Source organism: Cucumis melo, chromosome 4 (genome assembly GCF_025177605.1).
Source record: "Cucumis melo cultivar AY chromosome 4, USDA_Cmelo_AY_1.0, whole genome shotgun sequence".
Classification (NCBI taxonomy): domain Eukaryota; kingdom Viridiplantae; phylum Streptophyta; class Magnoliopsida; order Cucurbitales; family Cucurbitaceae; genus Cucumis; species Cucumis melo.
This window is the reverse complement of record NC_066860.1, coordinates 11,944,462-11,964,963: the sequence shown is the minus strand read 5'-3', so window position 1 is coordinate 11,964,963 and position 20,502 is coordinate 11,944,462. Positions and strand designations below refer to the sequence as shown.

The following is a 20,502-nucleotide window of genomic DNA, read 5'->3' as shown; positions in this document are numbered from 1 at the left end:
CCATTTCGTTTTAAAATTAGCTTCTTAATATCTTTTGGTCATGTTTTTAATACTTTTGGGGATGTTCTTCATTTTTTATTTTATTACAGGGCCTTCGGGTAATGTTTATCATATATTTCTTTATGTCTAGCATATTTTCTTTATTTACATCGTATTCTGGTCATGTTCGTTATATTTTGTTTAATTTTTTATTGTTCAGTTCATCTTCTTGTTTTGTTCGGCATAGATTTTTTTATTAAATGTCCCGTCATACATACATACTATGGTATACCACTAAATAATACATTTATATTCTATGATTTGTTACATATATATATATACTACTGCATATATTCAATAATACATACACATATTGTTTTTTCATGTTCTTAATATTTTGTTTAATTACGACATGTTTCGGTCATCTTATTCATAGTTTTGTTTAGTAAAGTTTCCGTGAACAATATATACATTTATATACCATTGTTTAATCTACTTCTATTATGTGATTTATCAGATATATATACATCTTATTCATATTTATGTTTTGTGATTTGTTACATATATACTACTGCATATATTCAATAATACATAAATTATAGTTTTTTTTAGCAAGAAACAGTAGGAGACTATATGAAACCACCTTCAAAGAGGGGCCATATAGCAACCCAATATATTAGAGAATCAGAGTCGATACAAATGGAAAGGCTAGATAAAAGCCCTATGAGAAGACACATCGAATAGGATCTTAATTAAAGAAAGCCTGGAAGTTTAAGGCAATAGTGTCAGAGAGTAGTTCGAAAGGAGTTTGTTCATACTATACCAAAGCCCTATTAAGTTGCAAATATTTTCCCAAATATTGGTAATTGAATTTGGTTTGCCTCTAAAAGTTCTATTGTTCCTTTCTTTCTAAATGGACCAAAGTAAAGTAGCTCCACCACTAAGAATGATGACGTTTTGTATGTTTGTGGGTTTATAGGAGCAAAGAGAAAGGCCAAGGGTATGTAAATTGCTTCTGTCGGCAGCTTCAAAGATCAGAGAGCAAAGTTTATACCAAAGGTGAGAGGTGATTTTGCAATTCAGAAAAAGGTGGTCCAAGTCCTCTCCCCTTTCCATACGAAGGATGCAGACGCTTGGATTGAGACAATAATTCTAGAGCTTTTTCTGGAGGATGTCGACCGTATTATTTTTTTGTGGAAGAGGGATCGAAGGAAGAATTTGATGTTCTTCGGAAGCGTGGACTTCCATAAAGAGGAGAAGAGCTGGCAAGTTCCATCAAATTGCTGGTTCGAGACCTTGTCTGCAGCCGATTGAAGCAATTGAGAACATATTGTCTTTGTTTAAATTCCATTTAGGTTTTTCTTCTCTCATAGCTTGATCTGGAATGTTAAGAGATGATTGAATGTTATCCCAGATTCTTTTTTCTCTATCATTTAGGGGTCTTATGTGATTTAGGGTCCAAATTTTGTTTATATCATCCCATTTATCCATAATGGTAGTCTCTTTATTGATAACTAGTGCAAATAATCTTGGGAAAACTTTATGAAGAGGACCGTTGTTGGACCAATTTGCAAAGCAGAAAGAAATGTTCCTACCATTGTTGATTTTCCAATGGTAATTCCTATCGAACCACTCCAAACCTTTCATAATAGAGTTCCAGGGCGCATTTGAGCTATTGTGTTAGCAATTTTTTGGAATATCCCTAATGTGAGTAACTTGGTATTTTGCTGAGATTAATTTTCTCCAAAGAGCCTGTTGTTCCTTTTGAAACCGACACAGCTATTTGCGGAGCATTGCAAAATTTGTGTCCTGAATAGGGGTAATGCCAAGACCCCCTTTGTCTTTATGAGTAGTCGCTTCATTCCAGTTGATGATGTGAGATATGGTGGATTCCTTGTTGCTTCTCCAGAGGAAATTTCTCCAATGCTATTCAATTTCCTTGTAAATAGAGGCAGAGGCTTTGAAAACTGATAACTGGTATGTTGGGATACTCGATAAAGAAGCTTTAAGGAGTGTAAGTTTGCCACCTTTGGAGATATGTTGATATTTCCAACTATTAAGCTTCTTGTGGATTTTGCCAATGATAGGATCCCAGAAACTTTTGCTTTGGGGTTTTCCCCCAAGGGGGACACCAAAGTAGTTGATGGGGAAATGATGGAGAGGGATGTCCCAAGTGGTTGTGACAGTCGTAACCCTGTCCAAGTGGACATTTATGGAGGATAGCGATGACTTTTTGCGATTTATTCTAAGGCCTGAAGCTTTTTCAAATAGCAAGATGGCCATTTGGAGATTGCTAACTGAGATACCATCATCTTCAATAAAAATAAGAATGTCATCTGCGAAAAGGATGTGGTTAGTGATCGTTTTTCCATTTATCGCAACCCCTTTAATGGCCTTTTTATCTTGGAGGAAGTAAAGAAGGCTACTTAGGTAGTCCATGGCCAAGATAAAGATAAAGGGGGGAGATTGGGTCTCCTTGTGTGATACCTCTGTTTGGTTTAATCCTGCCATATGGTTTGTCGTTGATAAGCACGGAGCATTGTACATTCCTCACGCTAGCCTTTATCTAGTTTCTCCATTTCTCAAGGTAGTTTTTCTTCATAAGCATGAAATCAATGAAGTCCCAGTTGATTGTGCCAAAAGCTTTTTCAATATCCAACTTTAAAACAAAATCCTTTGCCTTTTTAAGTTTCTAGTAGTCAACTATCTCATTTGCCATTAGAATGACTTCAGTGATTTGTCTCCCTTTAACAAAAGCTAGTTGGCTTTCTGCAATGGTTTCTAGAAGAGTAAGCTTTAATCTATCAGCCAACATTTTTGCAATAATTTTGTAAAGGGAGGTTGTTAGGCTGATAGGCCTGTAGTCTGTGGGGCTTTCGCTGCTAGATCTTTTGGCTATAAGGGCGATGAAAGTGTTATTCATAGCCTTGTTGATGATTGCTTTTGAATGTAAATCCCTACACAGTGTTAGGATATCAGTCTTGAGAAGGTGCCAGAATTTTTTGTAGAAAGCCATTGAGAAACCATCAGGACCAGGGGCTTTGTTGTTGCTGAAAGAAAAGATGGCTTTTTTTATTTCATCTGCTTCAAAAATAGCACATAAAGATGTTGGGTTTTATGTCCTAAAACTCGTAGATAGTAAATATAATCCATTGGTCGTTATTAATAAAGTGTTTTATTATTATAATTTCAATAAGTGTTATTTATTATATTATTAGTTTTGTCTTAATAACCTAAATCCAATAAACTAACATCCTAAGCTGTTTGATGAGTCTTGAACAGTATGTAGAGACATACGGGGATCAATGTTCAAGATCAGCTTAAAGTGTCTATAGTATAGGGTTAAGGTCGGGTACCTTATCCTGTTAACACTATGGATACGCCTCACTTTATATTTGATACAAACACATTGATCCAATGCATTCATGTATGTGACATGCGAGTGAGGGTATCCTATGCAATAAGTTTGCATAAGATCGGACCACGAAATAGTAATCACTAGATGTAACTCCGTTAACTAGTTGAATTTCTATTTCATTAGGATGACCTAGGTAACTTAGTCTTAATCCTGAGTGTATTATGAACTTCTGTTTGCGAGGGATTTTCCTTTGATTTTTACGAGTGAGAGTGGTCAGATTGCCGACTCAATATGCTTATGATTTTGGGGACAAGACAGAGTGCGGAGCTGGGAACATAATCGCACAAGATGGAATTCACTCCTTCCCACCTTTAAGGTAAGTAGATAATTGTTCCCTTAAATGGTGTCTCCAAAACTTGAACAAAGGGCCCTACCCTCTCTATGGCATAAGAGGGGTTTCTGTTTAGTGGTTGGACCATAAACAGATTGTTCATTAGAGGAGCACTGGTATTTAAGAACTAGAAGTAACCCAGGGGTAAAACGGTAATTTAACCCAGCTGGTTTTACAAACACTTGTGAAAGACTAACTTACTGGTATTGGTCTATATCCGTGGACACAGAAATATATCTATAGTGAGAAGAGTTTCGCTATGAGTCTTTAGTGGAGTGTACACACAGTTAACGAATATTGATTAATGTGGTTAATGAGTTTAGCTAATTAATCTCATATTGTTGTAGCTTCTGATCTGTAGGTCCATTAGGTCCCCTTCCTAACTCATAAAGAGTAATGAGATTTATTTATATTGATTGTAATTTGAAATGTTCAAATTTACTTTGGGAATTAATATAATGTATGTTGATACATTATAATATAAAGTTTATATTTTAATTAGACTTTATCATATAAATTTGATTTTGGATATGATTCAAAATTATATTATGAGAGAATAAAATATTTGAATGAGTTCAAATATTAATTTAATGTGAATTATATTCATATTAAAACTATAGGTTAAAATTTAATTTGTATTTGATACATATTAAAACTATAGGTTATGAGAGAAATTTATATTTGAATATGATTTAAATTATGGATTAAATTAAATATAATATATTTAATTTAGAAATTAATTAATTGGAGAATTAATTAATAGTTTAGTTTAATTTGATTTAATTAAATTAATTAAATTAAAACTATAGGTTATGCGAGAGATATTCATTTAAATATGATTTAAATGAAAATATTAATTAAATATGATTTAATTAATTATTAAATATGATTTAATTAATTATTAAATTAATGAATTAATTAGTTTAATATATATTAATTTAATAATTATTAAGTTAATAGGGAACGTGGGTGGTTTTCCCACGTTCCCATTTATTCTCTCTAACATTCCACTTCTTCCGTCTGAAGAAGAGGGATTTCTTTGCGTAACAAAACAGAAGGAGTTCTGTGTTTTTTTTTTTTAAAGATCCTCCCATTCTCTCTGAAAATTTTATCTCTGTAAAGAAAAATTCCTTCAATCCAATTTGGTTCCCACAAACCATCTTAATTAGAGAATAGGAAGGTTTCCAAGTGGTGGTGCCCCAAGTTGGTGTTTGGTAGATTCAGAGTTGTCAACGAGAGTAAGTTCTACTTCTCTATATTTTCTTCAAAGCATGTTTAGCCATATAAATTATTTTTGAAATTTTGCCAATGTATTGGTATTTTTTAAGGTTCCAATTAAAATTGGATCTCTGTAATTCTTCCGGTAAAGGGTTTTTTATCCCTTCAAAAGAAAGGTGGTGATTGCTATTGATCGGCCTCTAATCCAAATTGTCGATAAGAAAATTGGATGTGGTAGGACTATTGTAGATTTTCTCAAAATGCGACAAAAAAAGTTTCTGCAATAGAGTAGTTGGAGGTGTGTTCTATACCTTTGTCATCTATGATTTTTTAGATTAAGTTCCTCTTTTGTTGGACTTAGCATACTCTATGGAAAAAGCCTGAATTTTCATCACCTCCTTTAATCCAAAGTTTTTTAGCTCTTTGAGACCAGTAAGAAGCTTCTTTTCTTTCTTATTCTATTAGATCAGCTTTAAGGGTCTTTCTCTTGTCACTGTGTATGCTGCTGATTGAATTTTGAGCTTCTAGCTGGTCGATGGAATTGATTTCATCGATAATGGCTTGTTTTTGTGTTTTTGAGCACACAAACTTTTCATTATGCCAAACTCTGATCTTAGAAGCAAGCTATTTAAGTCTTTGCATGAAAGCAAAACCCGAATAGCCCACATTGGTGGTATAGTACCCCCAATTATTCATATTGTTTTTTAATTCGACGTCATTCAAATAAAAGTTGTTAATTCGAAAGGGGGAAGGACCCCATTTGATCTCAGAGCATTCAAGATCCAAAGGAAAATGGTCTGATGTTGTTCTGGAAAAAGTTTTTAAGTAATGAGGTTTGAAAGTTTGTTCCCAAGGAGAGTTATATGAAAAGCGGTCAAATCTTGAGAGAACTGGGTTTATCCTTAAATTTGACCATATGAATTTGTTGTTGGTAAGTGGCGGGTCAATCAAATTATTCTTTAGGATAAAATCGTTGAATTTGTTCATGCTAAAGATAGCTGGATTCTTGGAATTGGTTTCCTCTTTCCATCTAATAACGTTGAAATCTCCTCCTATGAGCCATCCAGAAGGGCACTTAGAGGAGATATCATTGAGCTCATTCTAGAAAACAATTCTTTGTCTTCTTTTAGCAGGACCATAAACAGCGGTGAGGGACGAAAGGGGAAGGAATTGATTGGAGAAGTTTGCCGTAATGGTGAAGTTACCTTCGAAGTAATTGACCAACTTGAATTTCCTTCAGAACTTTTATAAATGAAGTTTACGCATCATCCTTTTAACTTGAGACATTTTGGTTTCTGTAATGATAACAAAATCAGGGTCGTAGTTGGAAATAACTTTACTGATAAGTACTCTTTTTAGGGAAGAGCATAAACAACTTACATTCGATTGTAGTACTTTCATTTAAATGAGTTATTTCCCCCATTTTCTTTGACCCTTTCATCCCCAATTCCTGAAGCAATTTCTGTGGCCATTTGTTGAGGGAGGTCGATCATTGTGGTAGCCAATTTTAGGTTGTTGTCTTGAGCCACTGGATTAGTTTGACCTTGAAAGCATCTTCTTCTTCTTTGTTCGTCATGTCAACCTCAAATGAAGCTATTTGCAAACCATTTTCTCGAGCACCTTTTGTATTTGCGATTTGAGCTTCATCCTTTTATGAGTCTATGTCTTGTGTTTCCTTGCCAATATCTAGGTTGGAGTTTGTATGATCTTCAGTCTGAATATGAAGTTGTGGGTTAATAAGAGATAGCTAGCCCAAATCAACAGTGAGATCCCCTTCTTTGTTTTGGTCATAAAAAAGGTTCGATTGGGTTGGTTTAACAATTAGGCTAGGAATAGTGGGCTTTGGCCTATATTCCTCTTTTTTGCCTGGTTTCTTTCTTAGTTTCGGTTCCCCAATACTGTTGATTTTTCTTGATGACTCGACACTTTCAATTTGCCTTGCTGGAGCGTGATTGGAATTGAAGAAGATGGTTTTATTTTTTGGTGATAAGAAGCAAACTTTTCTCTTTCCTCCGGATCTAGTAGATACGTTATCCATCTCATTTATGTCTTCAAATGAATGCTCATGGTCAGAACTCATCTCATCATTGCTTGTAGTAATTACAACTCTTTTTTTCATCCATCTTTCTACCAATTTCGACCTCTTAGAGTTTTTATACCCGATTTTGGAAGATCCTTGTCATTAATTTCCTTGGCATGTGTGGGATTTCCTTCCATTGTCAATTCTACTATTAATGATTTGTTTTTTGGGATTTCAAACTCGTCGATCGGAATTGCCAAATCGCCGAAGAAGGTGAAGTGCTCCGCTTTTGGGTTGAAGTTATCAAATTCAATGGCTGTCTGTCTCTTGAAAGAACTATGTATTTTAACATCGCGTTCAGCTAACCACTTGCTCAAGCATATTGTAATTGAGTGAACAACGAAAGAATGGCCATTTTTGTCTTTAATTCTAATAGTAGCTGGAATGAATCCGCAGTAGTTGTACCTTACCTTAATTTTGGCATAAAGGAGATTTTCCATATTCATTGTAGCTTTGTCTACTTCCAACAGACCTCCACATGCGTTTCCGATTTGGAGGAAAGTGTCCATATTTCAAGCGTATATAGGAATCCCTCTAAAGAAGGTCCATCCTCCATAGCTTGGGATAAGTTTTTTACCCGCGTATTTTTCAATGCTCCAAAACTCAAATTTTACCTGGAATTTTTCGACTGATGTCCAACCCAAGTTGCTACAAAGAGACTTGGCATTCCAAGGATATGTGAAGATGATCAGGGCTTTTTCTGCATGGAAGGGATGATATGTGAAAGTAGATTCAGTTTGCCTCTTTAGACTGCTCATGATGACTTTCCAATCATCATGGAAGAGGCGTCTGGTTATAACTACCGCATTTTCAACAGGTGGAGGATTCACTTGAGTGACCTTCTGACACGACCCTTGCATAAGACTTCCTTGAAGAGTCTGAATCAGAGTCAATTGTTGCAATCTTCTTTCCTTTCTTGAAAAAATGATCAAGAGGAGGGCACACCTTTGGTTCAGTTTCCACATTGGGGTTGATCATAGAGAGGAAAGAGACCCATCCAAGGTTGAATCACCTTCGGGAACCAGAACACGGCATTTTCTGCCTTGTTGATCAATACTGAAAACTTCTACAATGTAGCCATTTCTATTTCTTGTCTTTTTGACCCAATAACAATATTCATGAAACCTTTTTTCAATGAAAAATCTGTTTTGTTTTGGCGTTTCAAAGAGAGATTTCATAGTGTTTCTGAGTCAGGTTAACGCATGCAGGGAGAAGAGAATTGAAAAGGACCTATGGGCCCCCAATTTTGTTATCCAAAAAATGGATAGCATTTGTTTTTTTGTCTAAAGATAGTATAAATTCTTTTCTTTCAATTTGACAGTTACGGGGTAAGTGTTTGAAAAGAGCTATATTGTCGTTGCAAGAGGGAAAGGAAATATTTTTAATGTGAAAAAAGGGAGGGTGTAAGTATGATAGGCAAGTAAAAGGTACCTTTTAAAGAAGTTGGTAGCTGCATGGTGTCTGAATTAATGGTAACAATCAGAATGTTGCATGTTCCATTAGTGGCAGGCGCCGCCATCTTGCTATCAAAGAGATGTACTTGAGTACCATTGGGTAGTGGAACGGTCTCATAAGGTTTCGTTTACCGAAAACCTCTCTCTCTCCTCTCTCTAACATTTTTCTTTTTTTAATACATAAATTGTAGTTGAATTTCATTATATATCATTGCATACATAGATGATGTTATCGGTATCCACATTTGTATATATATAAAAGCACATATTTAGTGACACATATAGTTTAGTTTTTTTTCCTTCATGTTTCGTATCGTTTTCTTTATTGTTTTCTTGATTCGATTAGTATTTTCTTTGATTTCTTACATATATACTAATGCACAATACATTTATGTTCTGTGATTTGTTATAAATATACTACTACATATATTCAGTAATACAGAAATTGAAGTTGTCATCCTTTCACTAAATGTAAAACGTTAAGTTGGTCGAGCAAAGAAGATTAGAATTTATTCTAAAATGGAGTTCAAGAGACGCGTTAAATGTGGTCGTTGTCACATAACCGAAAAAGATACAAGTTTTCTTTATTGAACTAGTTTTTCCTTATTATTATTAGACTTTTAGGGCTTGTTTGGGGTAGGTATGAGTAGGGTAGAGTGGGCTATTATAGCCCACTCCATGTTTGGCCCACAAACTAACATATTTGGGAATTAGGTTTATCTCAACTCCCTTCACACTATTCAACTCCTCATCCTCCACTGTTCAAACTCTCCGTCCTCTACTGTTCAAACTGCCCGTCCTCTACTGTTCAAACTCCCCGTCCTCCACTACTCAAACTCCCCGTCCTCCATTACTCAAACTCGCCCTCTCTGTTTCGTTTTCCTTCTCCGTTCTCTAATGCCTCTCCTCTCTCTCTCTTTCATTTTCCTTCTCCTTTCTCTGATGTATCTATCTTCATCTTCCTTCTCCGGATGTTTTTGTTTTCAACTCCATCTCCGTCTTCATTTTTGTCTTCCTCCTCCGTCTCCGTTTCCGGTCACTCGACTTTGGCGAGCGTAATGGCTATGGAGGAAGATGAAGAATATTTGCTTCTTTTTCAAAATATTTGTTCAAGGACAAGAATGGTGGTGGTGGTGGAGAATTTGTTTTTATAGATTAAAAAAAAAAAGAGGATCTGCAATTTTTTTCATTGTAAGTTCATATTGATAAAAATGAATGGTTGACATTAAATATCAATATTGTGTATACTTGAATCCAAAATTTTACTTTATGTGTGTGGTTCTTTTATATAGAGATTCAACTTTTATTCTCTTTAATTTTTTCTTTCTCTTTCAATTCACGTATTGCTGCCTTCCATTATTATTACACTAGAATGTTGTCAATCTGAAAGCCACTTCAATTATAAACTCCAGAATCTTAATTTTGGACTCTACTTCCAATATGATTTTATATTGTTTAAGCTTGCTTTTTGGATTATATCAATGGAATTTTTGTCTTCACATGTAAATCCCTTCCTAACTCTGACTTGATTCTCTGCAAAAGGATAGAGTGTAACATATCATTTAATTAAAGATGTTGAAGTTAATGGAGGATGGGTTCTTGTTCTTCAAACTTGAACAAAAAACAGAGTTTAGAGTTTAAGAAGAAAAGGATTTGAAGATGATAGGGGAAGAAATGGATGGAGAGTTGGCAACTGCAATAATTGAAGGGATGGGCAGAAATGAACACGTGGAATAATAAAAACTAAAAAAAACAAGAACCCATAATGAAACTAATCAATTAGAGGTAAGTGTATCAAATACTAGAAACAATTTTATCAATTATAAATTTTTTACTCTATACTTATAAGGTAACATGGGGCCGTTTAGGAACATTTCCGTTCCATGTTTCCCATTTCTGTTTTTTTATTTTTAGAATATGTTTGATAACATTTTCTGTTTTTCTCATTTCCAAAATATTATAAATGTTTTGTTCCTTCTTTTTTTTCATTAAAATTATCAAATGAACTACATAATTAACAAGATCGAATAAAATAACTTTAAAAAATATGTATATTGCAAAATGAATAGATAAAAAAATAATTTTTGACATAATCTGCACCTCAAACACAGATTATAATAACTCAGACTATAATAATCTGCATCCCAAATACAAACTATAATAACCACAGATTATAATAACTCACTCCATGCCTTAAACACGCCCCTTAGTATGTTGTTTCAGACTTTTATTCGAAATATTCATATTCCATTTTTTAGTTCAATTATTTTATTTTCATATGTTTTCATAAATTTCCATCAAATGTATTAATCAAAGTTTCTCAATTTATTATATTTAATATACTACCCTTCATACATAATCACTATTGTTTCAAACATAACATATTATTTATTACATATAATATGAATATTTAAAATGGAACACATAAACCAATTTAACAAATTGAAAACACAACATTTCATTCATATAATATACAATGTATTATTTCATATATACTATTCATAAACCAATTTAAAATATTCTCCCTATTCAACCACTTTTTCATACAATTCTCTAAATCTTCAATTCTTTCATCAAAGTCTCTACAGCATAAACATATTCAGTTTTCCTTAACATTACATATATTAGAGAACAACTAATGTTTTAATGGTATATATTACATATACTCATCGTAATTTTTTATCATCCACGTTGCTGTAAACATAAACAACTTTCATACATAATCACTATTGTTTCAAACATAACGCATTATTTACTACGTAAGATATGAATATTTTAAATAAAATATATAAACAAATTGATATCAGAATCTTTCATTCATAAAATATACACCATGTTATTAAATATATATTATAATTACGTGGAATATATGAAAAACAATGCAAAACAAAAGAAAAAATGTGGAGAGAGATTGGAAAGTGAGAGAGAGATCGGTATAGAAGAACTTTGAAACAAAATCACAAAAAAAAAATTAATTAAGGAGTAATTTTGATTATAATATTACCATAATATAATTAATCACTTACCATATTTCACACCTATAATGTCCATGCACATTTCTTTTTTATTTTTTATTTTTTATTTATTTTATATTTTTAATGGAAATGGGTAATAAGGTAAATTGGGTTATACATTTGTGAAATTTTATAACTCATTTAGAAATTGTCTGAAATTACTTAGTGAAAAAGACCCATTATGTAAAATGATATACCGCTTTAGGCTATTCTAGTTGAATCCCCTAAATTCTTTGACTTTTTCTTTTCTTTTTCTTTTCTTTTTATTAAAACAAACTGTTTTTTAATTTACAAAAGTGTGTTTTTATTGTAAAATATAAAATTACAAGAAGGCATTACACTTTACCTTGTGTTATTTTACTTTTGTGATTTTATAACATTGACAATTGAAAGGGAAGACTGAAAAAATAAAACGAGAGAGAGAGAGAATTGGGAACAAAAAAACATATATTATTATATTTATTCCTACACTTAAAAAAGGATAGCACCTAAATCCTCTTCACACAAGCATCCTTGCCAACAAGATGTATTTAACTAAAATCACAAACCAAAACACACATATTACTTATCTTTTCTTATAAACCCTAAAGAAACTCCCAGACATTACAAAACACATAAAAAGAACACACCAAATTTTGTAAACCCCCACTCTAAGATTAATACTTTAAGGAAGTTTAACGAGTCCACCACCACCACCAATCCCACCGATTCCCCCTATCACGCCACCTCCAACTCCGCCACCAATACCACCAATGCCAACCCCACCGAATCCGCCAACGCCGCCACCAAGCCCGCCTAAGCCACCACCTCCTCCAAGCCCTCCCCCGCCGAAACCGCCTCCGAAGGGGAGTCCACCGTCACCAATGCCAGAGAAACCACCAACTCCACCATAGTTGAGGAAGTTCTTTTGGTCATTGAGACCTTTTGCCGCCTCATTTGGGGCAGTTCTTGCAGCAACATGGAGTGCAAGTGCAGCCATAGCCATAACCAACATCAAATTAAGCTTGTAATTTGCCATTTCAAGGCCTCTTTTCTGTGTGGTGAAATGATATCAAATTTGTGTCTTCTTAAAGGGAATAGAAGACGGTGGACTGTTGGGGGAAAATTGAATAGGGCTAGCCAACTTTAGTTAATGCTATGGCATAGGATCCATTGTGAATTTAGGTTTGAGTAACATGAACCTCATGAATGTCTTAACTCTCTCTCATAAGTTATTTTAGTTGTCTTTCTTGTTCCCTTCACGAAATCTATTCTCCTTTAACATATTCACAATATCCCTTTGAAATATCTCAATCTCAGACGTCTAAGCCTTATGTCCAGAATTTTCCTAATGTTTTTTTTACCTATAGTACTCTTCATATTCGATTTAATATTGAATTCATTAGCAATTGGGTTATATATACTACTTTAGTATGTTGACTTTCGAATTTGGTTCGTTTTCATCTTTGTTGGCTTATAGCATTTTTAAAATCTCTTTTGGCTCACATACTTTTACCTTTGGTTTATTTAGTTCTTGTATTTTTCAAAATCGACCATTTTCTTCCCTTAAAATTGGAATATAAATGAAAACAATATTGACCACTTTGTCACATTTTAGAATTAAAAGTTAAAAATACAATGACCAAAATAATATTTAAACATTAATTGATTTGGGAGGTGAAAATATAAAAGATAAATTTTTTATATATACTAGAGTTCAAATTCTAAAACAGTGTTTTAGCCAAACTTAAACAATTAAATATAAATAATCGTATATCAAAATATAAACGGTCGTGTACCAAAAAATCTTGAAAATTTTGGCTACTCAAATTTAAACGATCAAATCTAAAAGATCGTGTATCAAAAAATTTTGAAAAAAAACAATCGTCGAGATTTGGCTATTTAGATTTAAACGATCAAATGTAAATGATCATGTATCAAATCTAATTGATATTGTACCAAAAAATCTTGAAAAAAAACCGTTATAAACGATCATGCAAATCTAAACGATCGTTTACCAAATATATTACGTATTGGGTGCCATTTAATCATTGAGCTTTTTTTTGTATTTTTCATGTAGACTTGTGGGTTTTTTCTGTTCTCAAAATTGTTCTATACAATATGAATGTTTTGTCGCTTTGTTATATTTTTAAAATACCATAATTTAAAAACTAAAAAATAGTTTTTAAACAGGACCACTTGCAAAAATGGCTTTTAAGCAAAAAATAATAATAAAATATATAGCACAAAAATAAAATAATTGTACAATAGCACAAAATTAGTAAAAGACTAAAAAACTCACATGCAACCACCATTTTGATCGGTGCTTCTTCCTAGAATTTTCAAATTAAAAGCTATCTAATAAAAGCTATCACTGATAGCTACTATTAGTTGTTATTATTGATAGTAGCTAGCTGAAGGAATGGAATTCTCAAAGCGAAAGCGTATGAATGCCGTGCAAAAAAACCAATTTGAAAAAAATAAAGAATGAAGAGAAAACAACAGTAAAGCTTAAACATGCTTCTAAAAAGGAAAAGAAAAAAAAAAAAAAAAACTAAAATGCCTTTATAGAACCTCCCAAAAACTTTTTGAATCTCCCAAGAACACCATGAAGTTTTCCTCATTATTCTCAAGGGGAGAATCAACGGAAAGTTATGGGCTTCTGTAATTTGGTAAGGAAAAAATTTTGAGAGAGATTTCTTTTTCCTTTTGGAAAAAAGGATCCTCCAAAAATACAGAAAGCAGAGGTTAAAATTCCATATTTTAAGAGAGATGGAGGGGATGTTATCAAATAACTTCCTCCCTCACTCTCACGTAGAAGGGAGTTAGTGTATTAAGAAAATCCAACTCTCTAATTAAGAAAATTGCAAATTGCCGGAAAAATAACTTAATTTTAAAAAGAGAACAACAAGAAGGGAACTCTCCAAATTATGGGCCCAAATAAAATGGCTTGAAAAGCCCAAGCAAACTTGGAATTGGAGTGGGCCCTTTCTTCCCGAGGCTGAGAATTTGTGGTTCTTTTGCTTAGTCAACTTTTAGCTTCTATTGAAGAAAGCCTCACCTTCTTTCTCAATTCAATTCCATCGTCGTTTCAAAATCATCCATTTTAATGGCTTCTTCGTGTCTATTTCACAACTTCCCTTCAATTTCAGCACACCCTTTAACACGCCATAGAAATCCAACTATTTCCCTCCATTCCCAGTTCCTCCCTTTGAATTCCTTAAAACTCAAAAAACAATCTCAAATTGAAAAGCTAAGAGCTCGAGGTTCTCCTTCTTTCCCTCTTGTATATGCCGCTCAGAACAATTTCTTGAGAGGTTGGCTTTCTTTCTCTTAAGGTTTCTGTTTCTGCTTCATTGCTGTCCTCTAACGGGTTGTTTAGAATTTCAGTTGAAGTGGTTGAGTTGCTCAATTGAAGTGAGTTGGAATTTAAGTGGTTGAGTTTCTCTAACTAAAGGTCTCCATTAGAATTTGTCAAAGTTTCCATGATGTTGGACATTTGTTGTCTTTGCACTCCATTGTTATGTTTTTACAATGGCATTATGAAGTTCTAATTCTGTTGAGAAATGCTTTGAAACAGTCTTTCAGACAGTTTGGAAGATTGGGAAGGATGGAATTGAGGCAGGAACAGACCTAGTACCTGTAAGTTCTCCTCTTCTATATTCATAGCTTTCTCTTTGTGTCATGACATATTTGAAAGTGATTTTGAAATTGTCGAAATTACTTTTGTTATGTTAACTGGTTAAAAGATATTTGACGTGTTGAAAGATATTCGATGTTACATTTTCAAATGCTATTGGCACGCCTGTTTTTGAATGGTTATAAGATATTTAGTGATTTTGAACTTGATGCAAGTGATTTTAACCATTTCAAAAATCAATCCCGAATATGCTCTCAGTTCATTCAAGTGCAAAGAATCGTAGAACTGATTGTCAATTTTGTGGCCTTGTTTTTAGGGCTCTGTACCAAGACCAATTGCAAGGATATCTGTTGGAATAGTTGCATTAGCAATTGGACTCTTTTTGTTCAAGTCAATTTTGTCTACAGCCTTATTTGTGCTGGTATTGCCTACTCTTACCGTCACTTGTGGACTTCTGTTTTTGTTTTTTTTTTTTTTTTTTTTGTTCTTTTCCTTTTTTTCTACTGCCTATATTTATATATTGTTTAACTGAATTTTTGAGTATCTCATTCTTTTTTTGAAGTTTGTACTATTTTCTTCGGGTACATTTGATTTTATAAAAAAGGTTAGTTGTTTTTGTTGTAACTCCAATTGTCTGTAGTTGTAATCGAGTATTTCCAGTACTAACCATCATGGATTGACCTAGTGGTCAAAAAGGGTCATGTATTCAATAAAGGACTTGGATGAACGAGTTCAATCAATCCATGATGGCCACTACCTAGAATTTAATACCCTGCGAGTTTCTTTAGTACCCAAAAGAGTGGTTGGAGAACTAGAATGTAATCAAGATTATTGGGAATCAGAAAAGTATTGGAATGCGTGAAAACAATGAGATAGAGGGTTGATGAAAACTGTTGAAACGAATGAGTCTTATATTACAAATTTTGGGCTCCAATCTCATTCCAAACATGGATTTCGAGCCATTACGGTCCACCAAAAACCCTTTAAATGATACAAGGTCAAGCGGGTTCTCCTATGAGATTAGTCGTACTCATAAGTTGGTCTAGATACCAACAAATACATAAAATTTAGTATTTCCCCTGCGTCATCAACTTGTAATAGCTGGAAAAGTGGAAAAAAACTAATTTTTTAGGTCAACCCTACTAGGAAAGTACGTTTGACATTTCTCTAGTCTCACTTTGAATCCTTTCTACCTTTACAAGACCACCTATTCCTTTCGTTCCAAATCACCCCATATGCAATAACCTGAACAATAGGATGTTTAAAGGTCTTGGAACGGATCCATGTGATGTTTGGCCCCTAGTGAGGTATCATGTTTCGCTATGGACTTCAGTTACAAAGGCTTTTTGTAATTATCTCCTACGTCATATTTTTATTTTACTTAGTTGGAAACTCTTCTTTTAGTGTGGGTGCTTTTGTGGACCTTTTTTTTCCCAATGAAAGTTGTTTTCATAAAAAAATAAATAAATAAATAAATAAATAAATAAGAAAACCAGATGTGAATCTAATTAATTGTTTTGTTAATTCATGGACCTTGCACCGTTCTTAAATACTACTCAAAGGAGCAAAAGTAATGGTTATATAGAAATTTATCTTGCTACTGTACTACTAGAGTATTTTCCCTTATTCTTGGAAAAGAGACCAATTGCAGGTTGGTAGATGTGATTCAAGATGTACCTCGAAAATTAAGCCTTTTGCAATCGGCATACATGTGAATGTCTGTGTGTTTTCTTACACATAAGTTGAACAAAATCTCACAAAATTCTACATGAACATGCAAAGGGGCATGACATCTATTGAGAAGTAACTGAGCAAAAGTTTTCCTTTAGCTTTTACCTATGAAGCACAAACATGAAAACAACACAATATGGACACGGTGACACATCAATTGGACTTGGAAATACATTTTTTTGTAATAAAATGTATTTGTAATTTTGTATGTATATATATGTATGTATGTATACATACACATACTTTTCTTTAGATAGAACATGTAAATTTAACACAAAAACAAAATACACTTCACTAAAACCATAAAAAGTCAATTCAATTAACTATACATGAAATCCTAAAAGATATGGAAGGATTTGGTTAGTTTTGGCAAGAGGAAGAAGATGTCTTCCTAATACTTCAGGATCGATCAATTCATTAGAATTCAGTCTGTAAAAGTTCTCTACTTTTTTCTTTATTTTTAGGTTAAATATTTTCCAGTCATGCCAAAGTCGTGTTCAACCATGTAGTCCATGTCCAAGTCATATTCCAGTTGTGTCCAAAACTAGAATAAAAAAGATTAATTCAAACACATTTTTTACCGTGCCAAACAAGTGCTCAATGTATCCAATATATTTTATTATGCTAAATTGAGGTTTGCTCGACCCGAACTTACTTGGGTACGGTCGGGTTTGTCCGAACAAAAACCAAACTAGGTTTGGTTGGGTTTGTTTTGAAGAAAGTTTGACGAAACCCATTTACACCCCTTATATTCATGTCTGGCATGTGTCAAACATGTTGCTTCCCTGTATACTAAGATAAAATAAAATAGTAATAGTATTGAAAAACAAATGGATCTAACACAGAACACAATGTCAACCACGATGTCATAGACAATATGTACGTAAGAGGGCAATCATGAAAACAAACATAAATATAAAGACAGAGATTCATAACTCAGTTCGGTGCAAAATCACCTACTTTTAAAGGAAAATGTGCCCGATGGAACGAAATAGTTTACCAATTACAACAAAAGTACTTATCTAATAGACTTCCTCTTCAGTGATTTACATATAGCCTCCTATTCAGTGTCAACTTAGGCTCCCCTAAGTTTGAGCTCTCCTCCACTTCCAAAATAATGATTCTTTAAGCTTTGTATGAGATCCCCTCAATACAAAATGCTTAGGCTCTTTCTAAAAGGGAGATCCCATCACCTTTACCATATTTAGGCTCCCCCTAGATACTATATCAAAACAAACTCCTCCCAAGTTCATCAATGGCTTCCGAACCAAAAAAGTCACAAGGATAAGAACAAGGATTTTTAATAGCAATACATGAAGGAGCGCTAAAGGGGTGTCAACCTAGATAAGATGTCCCTATGCGTCTACTGATCCTTAGGTTTTGCTCATGTATATCCCTCATATATCCCTCATGTACTTTGAGTTTCTGCTTTTTATTATTGTTATTAATCAATAAAGAGATATATTTTCATTTAAAATAAATAACAATACATGAAGGTTGAAGCTTAGACAAACCTTAAGCTCAAAACATTCAATGTACAAACTTTTATAATGAGACAGCTAATCCTAAAATTGAAAAAGAGCACCATATAAATATGACTAGCCTTGAGAATATATTTTAGCAGAAAATAAATATTCCTTACATATTATATATGGAAAGAATAGGTGTTATTGACAATGTCTTTAGACATGTTGTACAACATGTTACTCAAGTTTTGTCTTTTATAAAATTAGCTAACACACTGTTGTAACAAGTATAATAACAATAATCATAATAATCACCATAATAGGGTTCTTCTCTGATTGCCTTAGTTCAAGACAAGATCTTTTCTAGTTCAGCTGTTTACTCAAATTTTTATTTGTTATTATTTTTTTGAATAGATACCACTTATTCTAAATCCTATGCAATTTGAAAGAGATAACTGTCTGATTTTTTTTATGCAATTTTTCTATAATGTTTTTTTATCTTTTGTAAAGAAACGTGAGTTCATAGTCAAATTCCGAAAACAGAAACTAGACTTTTTAGTTTTCAAAAAGTTAGCACAGATTTTGAAAACATCCTTAGAAAGTAGATATAAGACAAAATGGTTATCAAACGGAGCCTTAGTTTTTTCACAAACACTAGGAAATGAAATTGGGGCCTAGGATGATCCTGTGCTGTCCTTCAGGACTATCATGATCCATGGTGATAATTCTAACACCCTGATAGTATGTTGCTTCACAACCCAGCTAGAACCTTTAGTTTCGCATACGAATTCGGCAATCAATATGCCTTATAACATTCATGTGTAGAAGACTTGGCACTTAATTTTTGGTTTCATCAATCGATTGCAACTCATGGTTGGTAGTGAGCATTTTAGCCATTGATTATTTATTATTTTTTTGCCTGGTAGTGATTAAATCTGGTTTCAAAAGGAATATCTTTAATGCTTTTCTGATTGCCTGATCATGGACCTGTTTCTTTCCTCGATGACTACATTGAAGTTGTCACTCGCAATCAATCAAATTGTGCAAAGTTACTGAAAAAAAAAGGGATTGTGTGAATGCAGGCTATGATGGGAGCAATTTATTTCATATTTATAGCGTTGAATAAAGATGAAGGGCCAAGAGGAGGTGGAGGCTCTTCCTCCTCCTCCTCCTCAACCTCTACAGAAGAAACTCTTGAAGAAGCCAGAAGAATAATGGAGAAGTACAAGTAGCAACACCTGCTGAAAGCCAGTGTCAAATACTCCGTAGGAATTTGGTATAAATCATTTCCCATAATTTGTCAAATATCATAGTCACCCTAGTCTTGCCTCCCACCAGGATATGAAGTTAATATTCGTCAACATAACTAAAATTGCTTCACAATCCAAACAATCCTAAGTTTTGTCTGCTTTATAATTTTTTGGGGTCACACACCGTACAAGAGGTTGCTATATTTGCTGGTATCTTGTCCAATTGAAGTTGTAAATACCATGAATTTGAGGACTACAAGTATAACGAATGCAATGCTCTTTTTGTAATTAAGATGCAAATCTATATTTTTCTGGGCCATACACTATGACCCATTTTATCTGCTGAAGAAGTGTTCCAGATATCACATTTTTGTAATTGTTTTGATCTTTGAATTCTACCCATTGATATCCTTGGTGAAGATTTAGATTTATCTTAAATGTAGTTGCGAAGTCTAAATTTATTGTTTTCGTATGTGACTCTGATTCATGATGAAATGATCCCTTGTTATAAATCAGTATTGGAGATGGTATCTCACTAACTTGTGGGCTTGTCATGTGATGTATGAGTTAGTTTCGCGGAAGTAAGAGGTTTTGAATGAGGTAGGGACCCTCTTTTGTTATACTACCAGTATTAAGAAAAAATAGGTACACAAAACGAGTTAGAAGTGAGTGAGTTTGGTGAGGAGAGACAGCCTCTTGAAGGCATGTGAGCTTGTAAGTTTTCTTTTCCCTATCAATATCAATGGCATTTTTTTGAGCAAAGCCTCAATCATAGTTTGAAGACAAAATCTCACTTACAATTAAGTTTTAACAAGTGGCTTTGTTTTGTTTCTATAGCTCATATGAAGCTTCATTTTGAAGCTCAGTCTTAGACTTCATCTAAACTTGCATTACTCCTACCTTTACTCATGTATAATCTTTTTGTACTTTAAGTTTTTGTTT

The 20,502-nt window shown here is 33.5% G+C and overlaps 2 protein-coding genes across 2 annotated transcripts; one reads left to right on the top strand and one right to left on the bottom strand.

Moving 5' to 3' along the window:
* Positions 1 to 11,923: 11,923 nt before the first annotated feature.
* On the bottom strand, positions 11,924 to 12,549 carry LOC103489805 (uncharacterized). Its single transcript, XM_008449112.2, has one exon. It carries the CDS (start codon positions 12,510 to 12,512, stop codon positions 12,159 to 12,161), a length of 354 nt encoding a protein of 117 aa, XP_008447334.1. The 5' UTR covers positions 12,513 to 12,549; the 3' UTR covers positions 11,924 to 12,158.
* A 1,964-nt stretch (positions 12,550 to 14,513) lies between these two features.
* LOC103489804 (uncharacterized) lies at positions 14,514 to 19,852 on the top strand. Its single transcript, XM_008449111.3, has 4 exons — positions 14,514 to 14,790; positions 15,054 to 15,115; positions 15,430 to 15,534; positions 19,393 to 19,852. The coding sequence occupies exons 1-4, from the start codon at positions 14,583 to 14,585 to the stop codon at positions 19,540 to 19,542; spliced, it is 525 nt and encodes a 174-aa protein (XP_008447333.1). The 5' UTR covers positions 14,514 to 14,582; the 3' UTR covers positions 19,543 to 19,852.
* Positions 19,853 to 20,502: the final 650 nt, after the last annotated feature.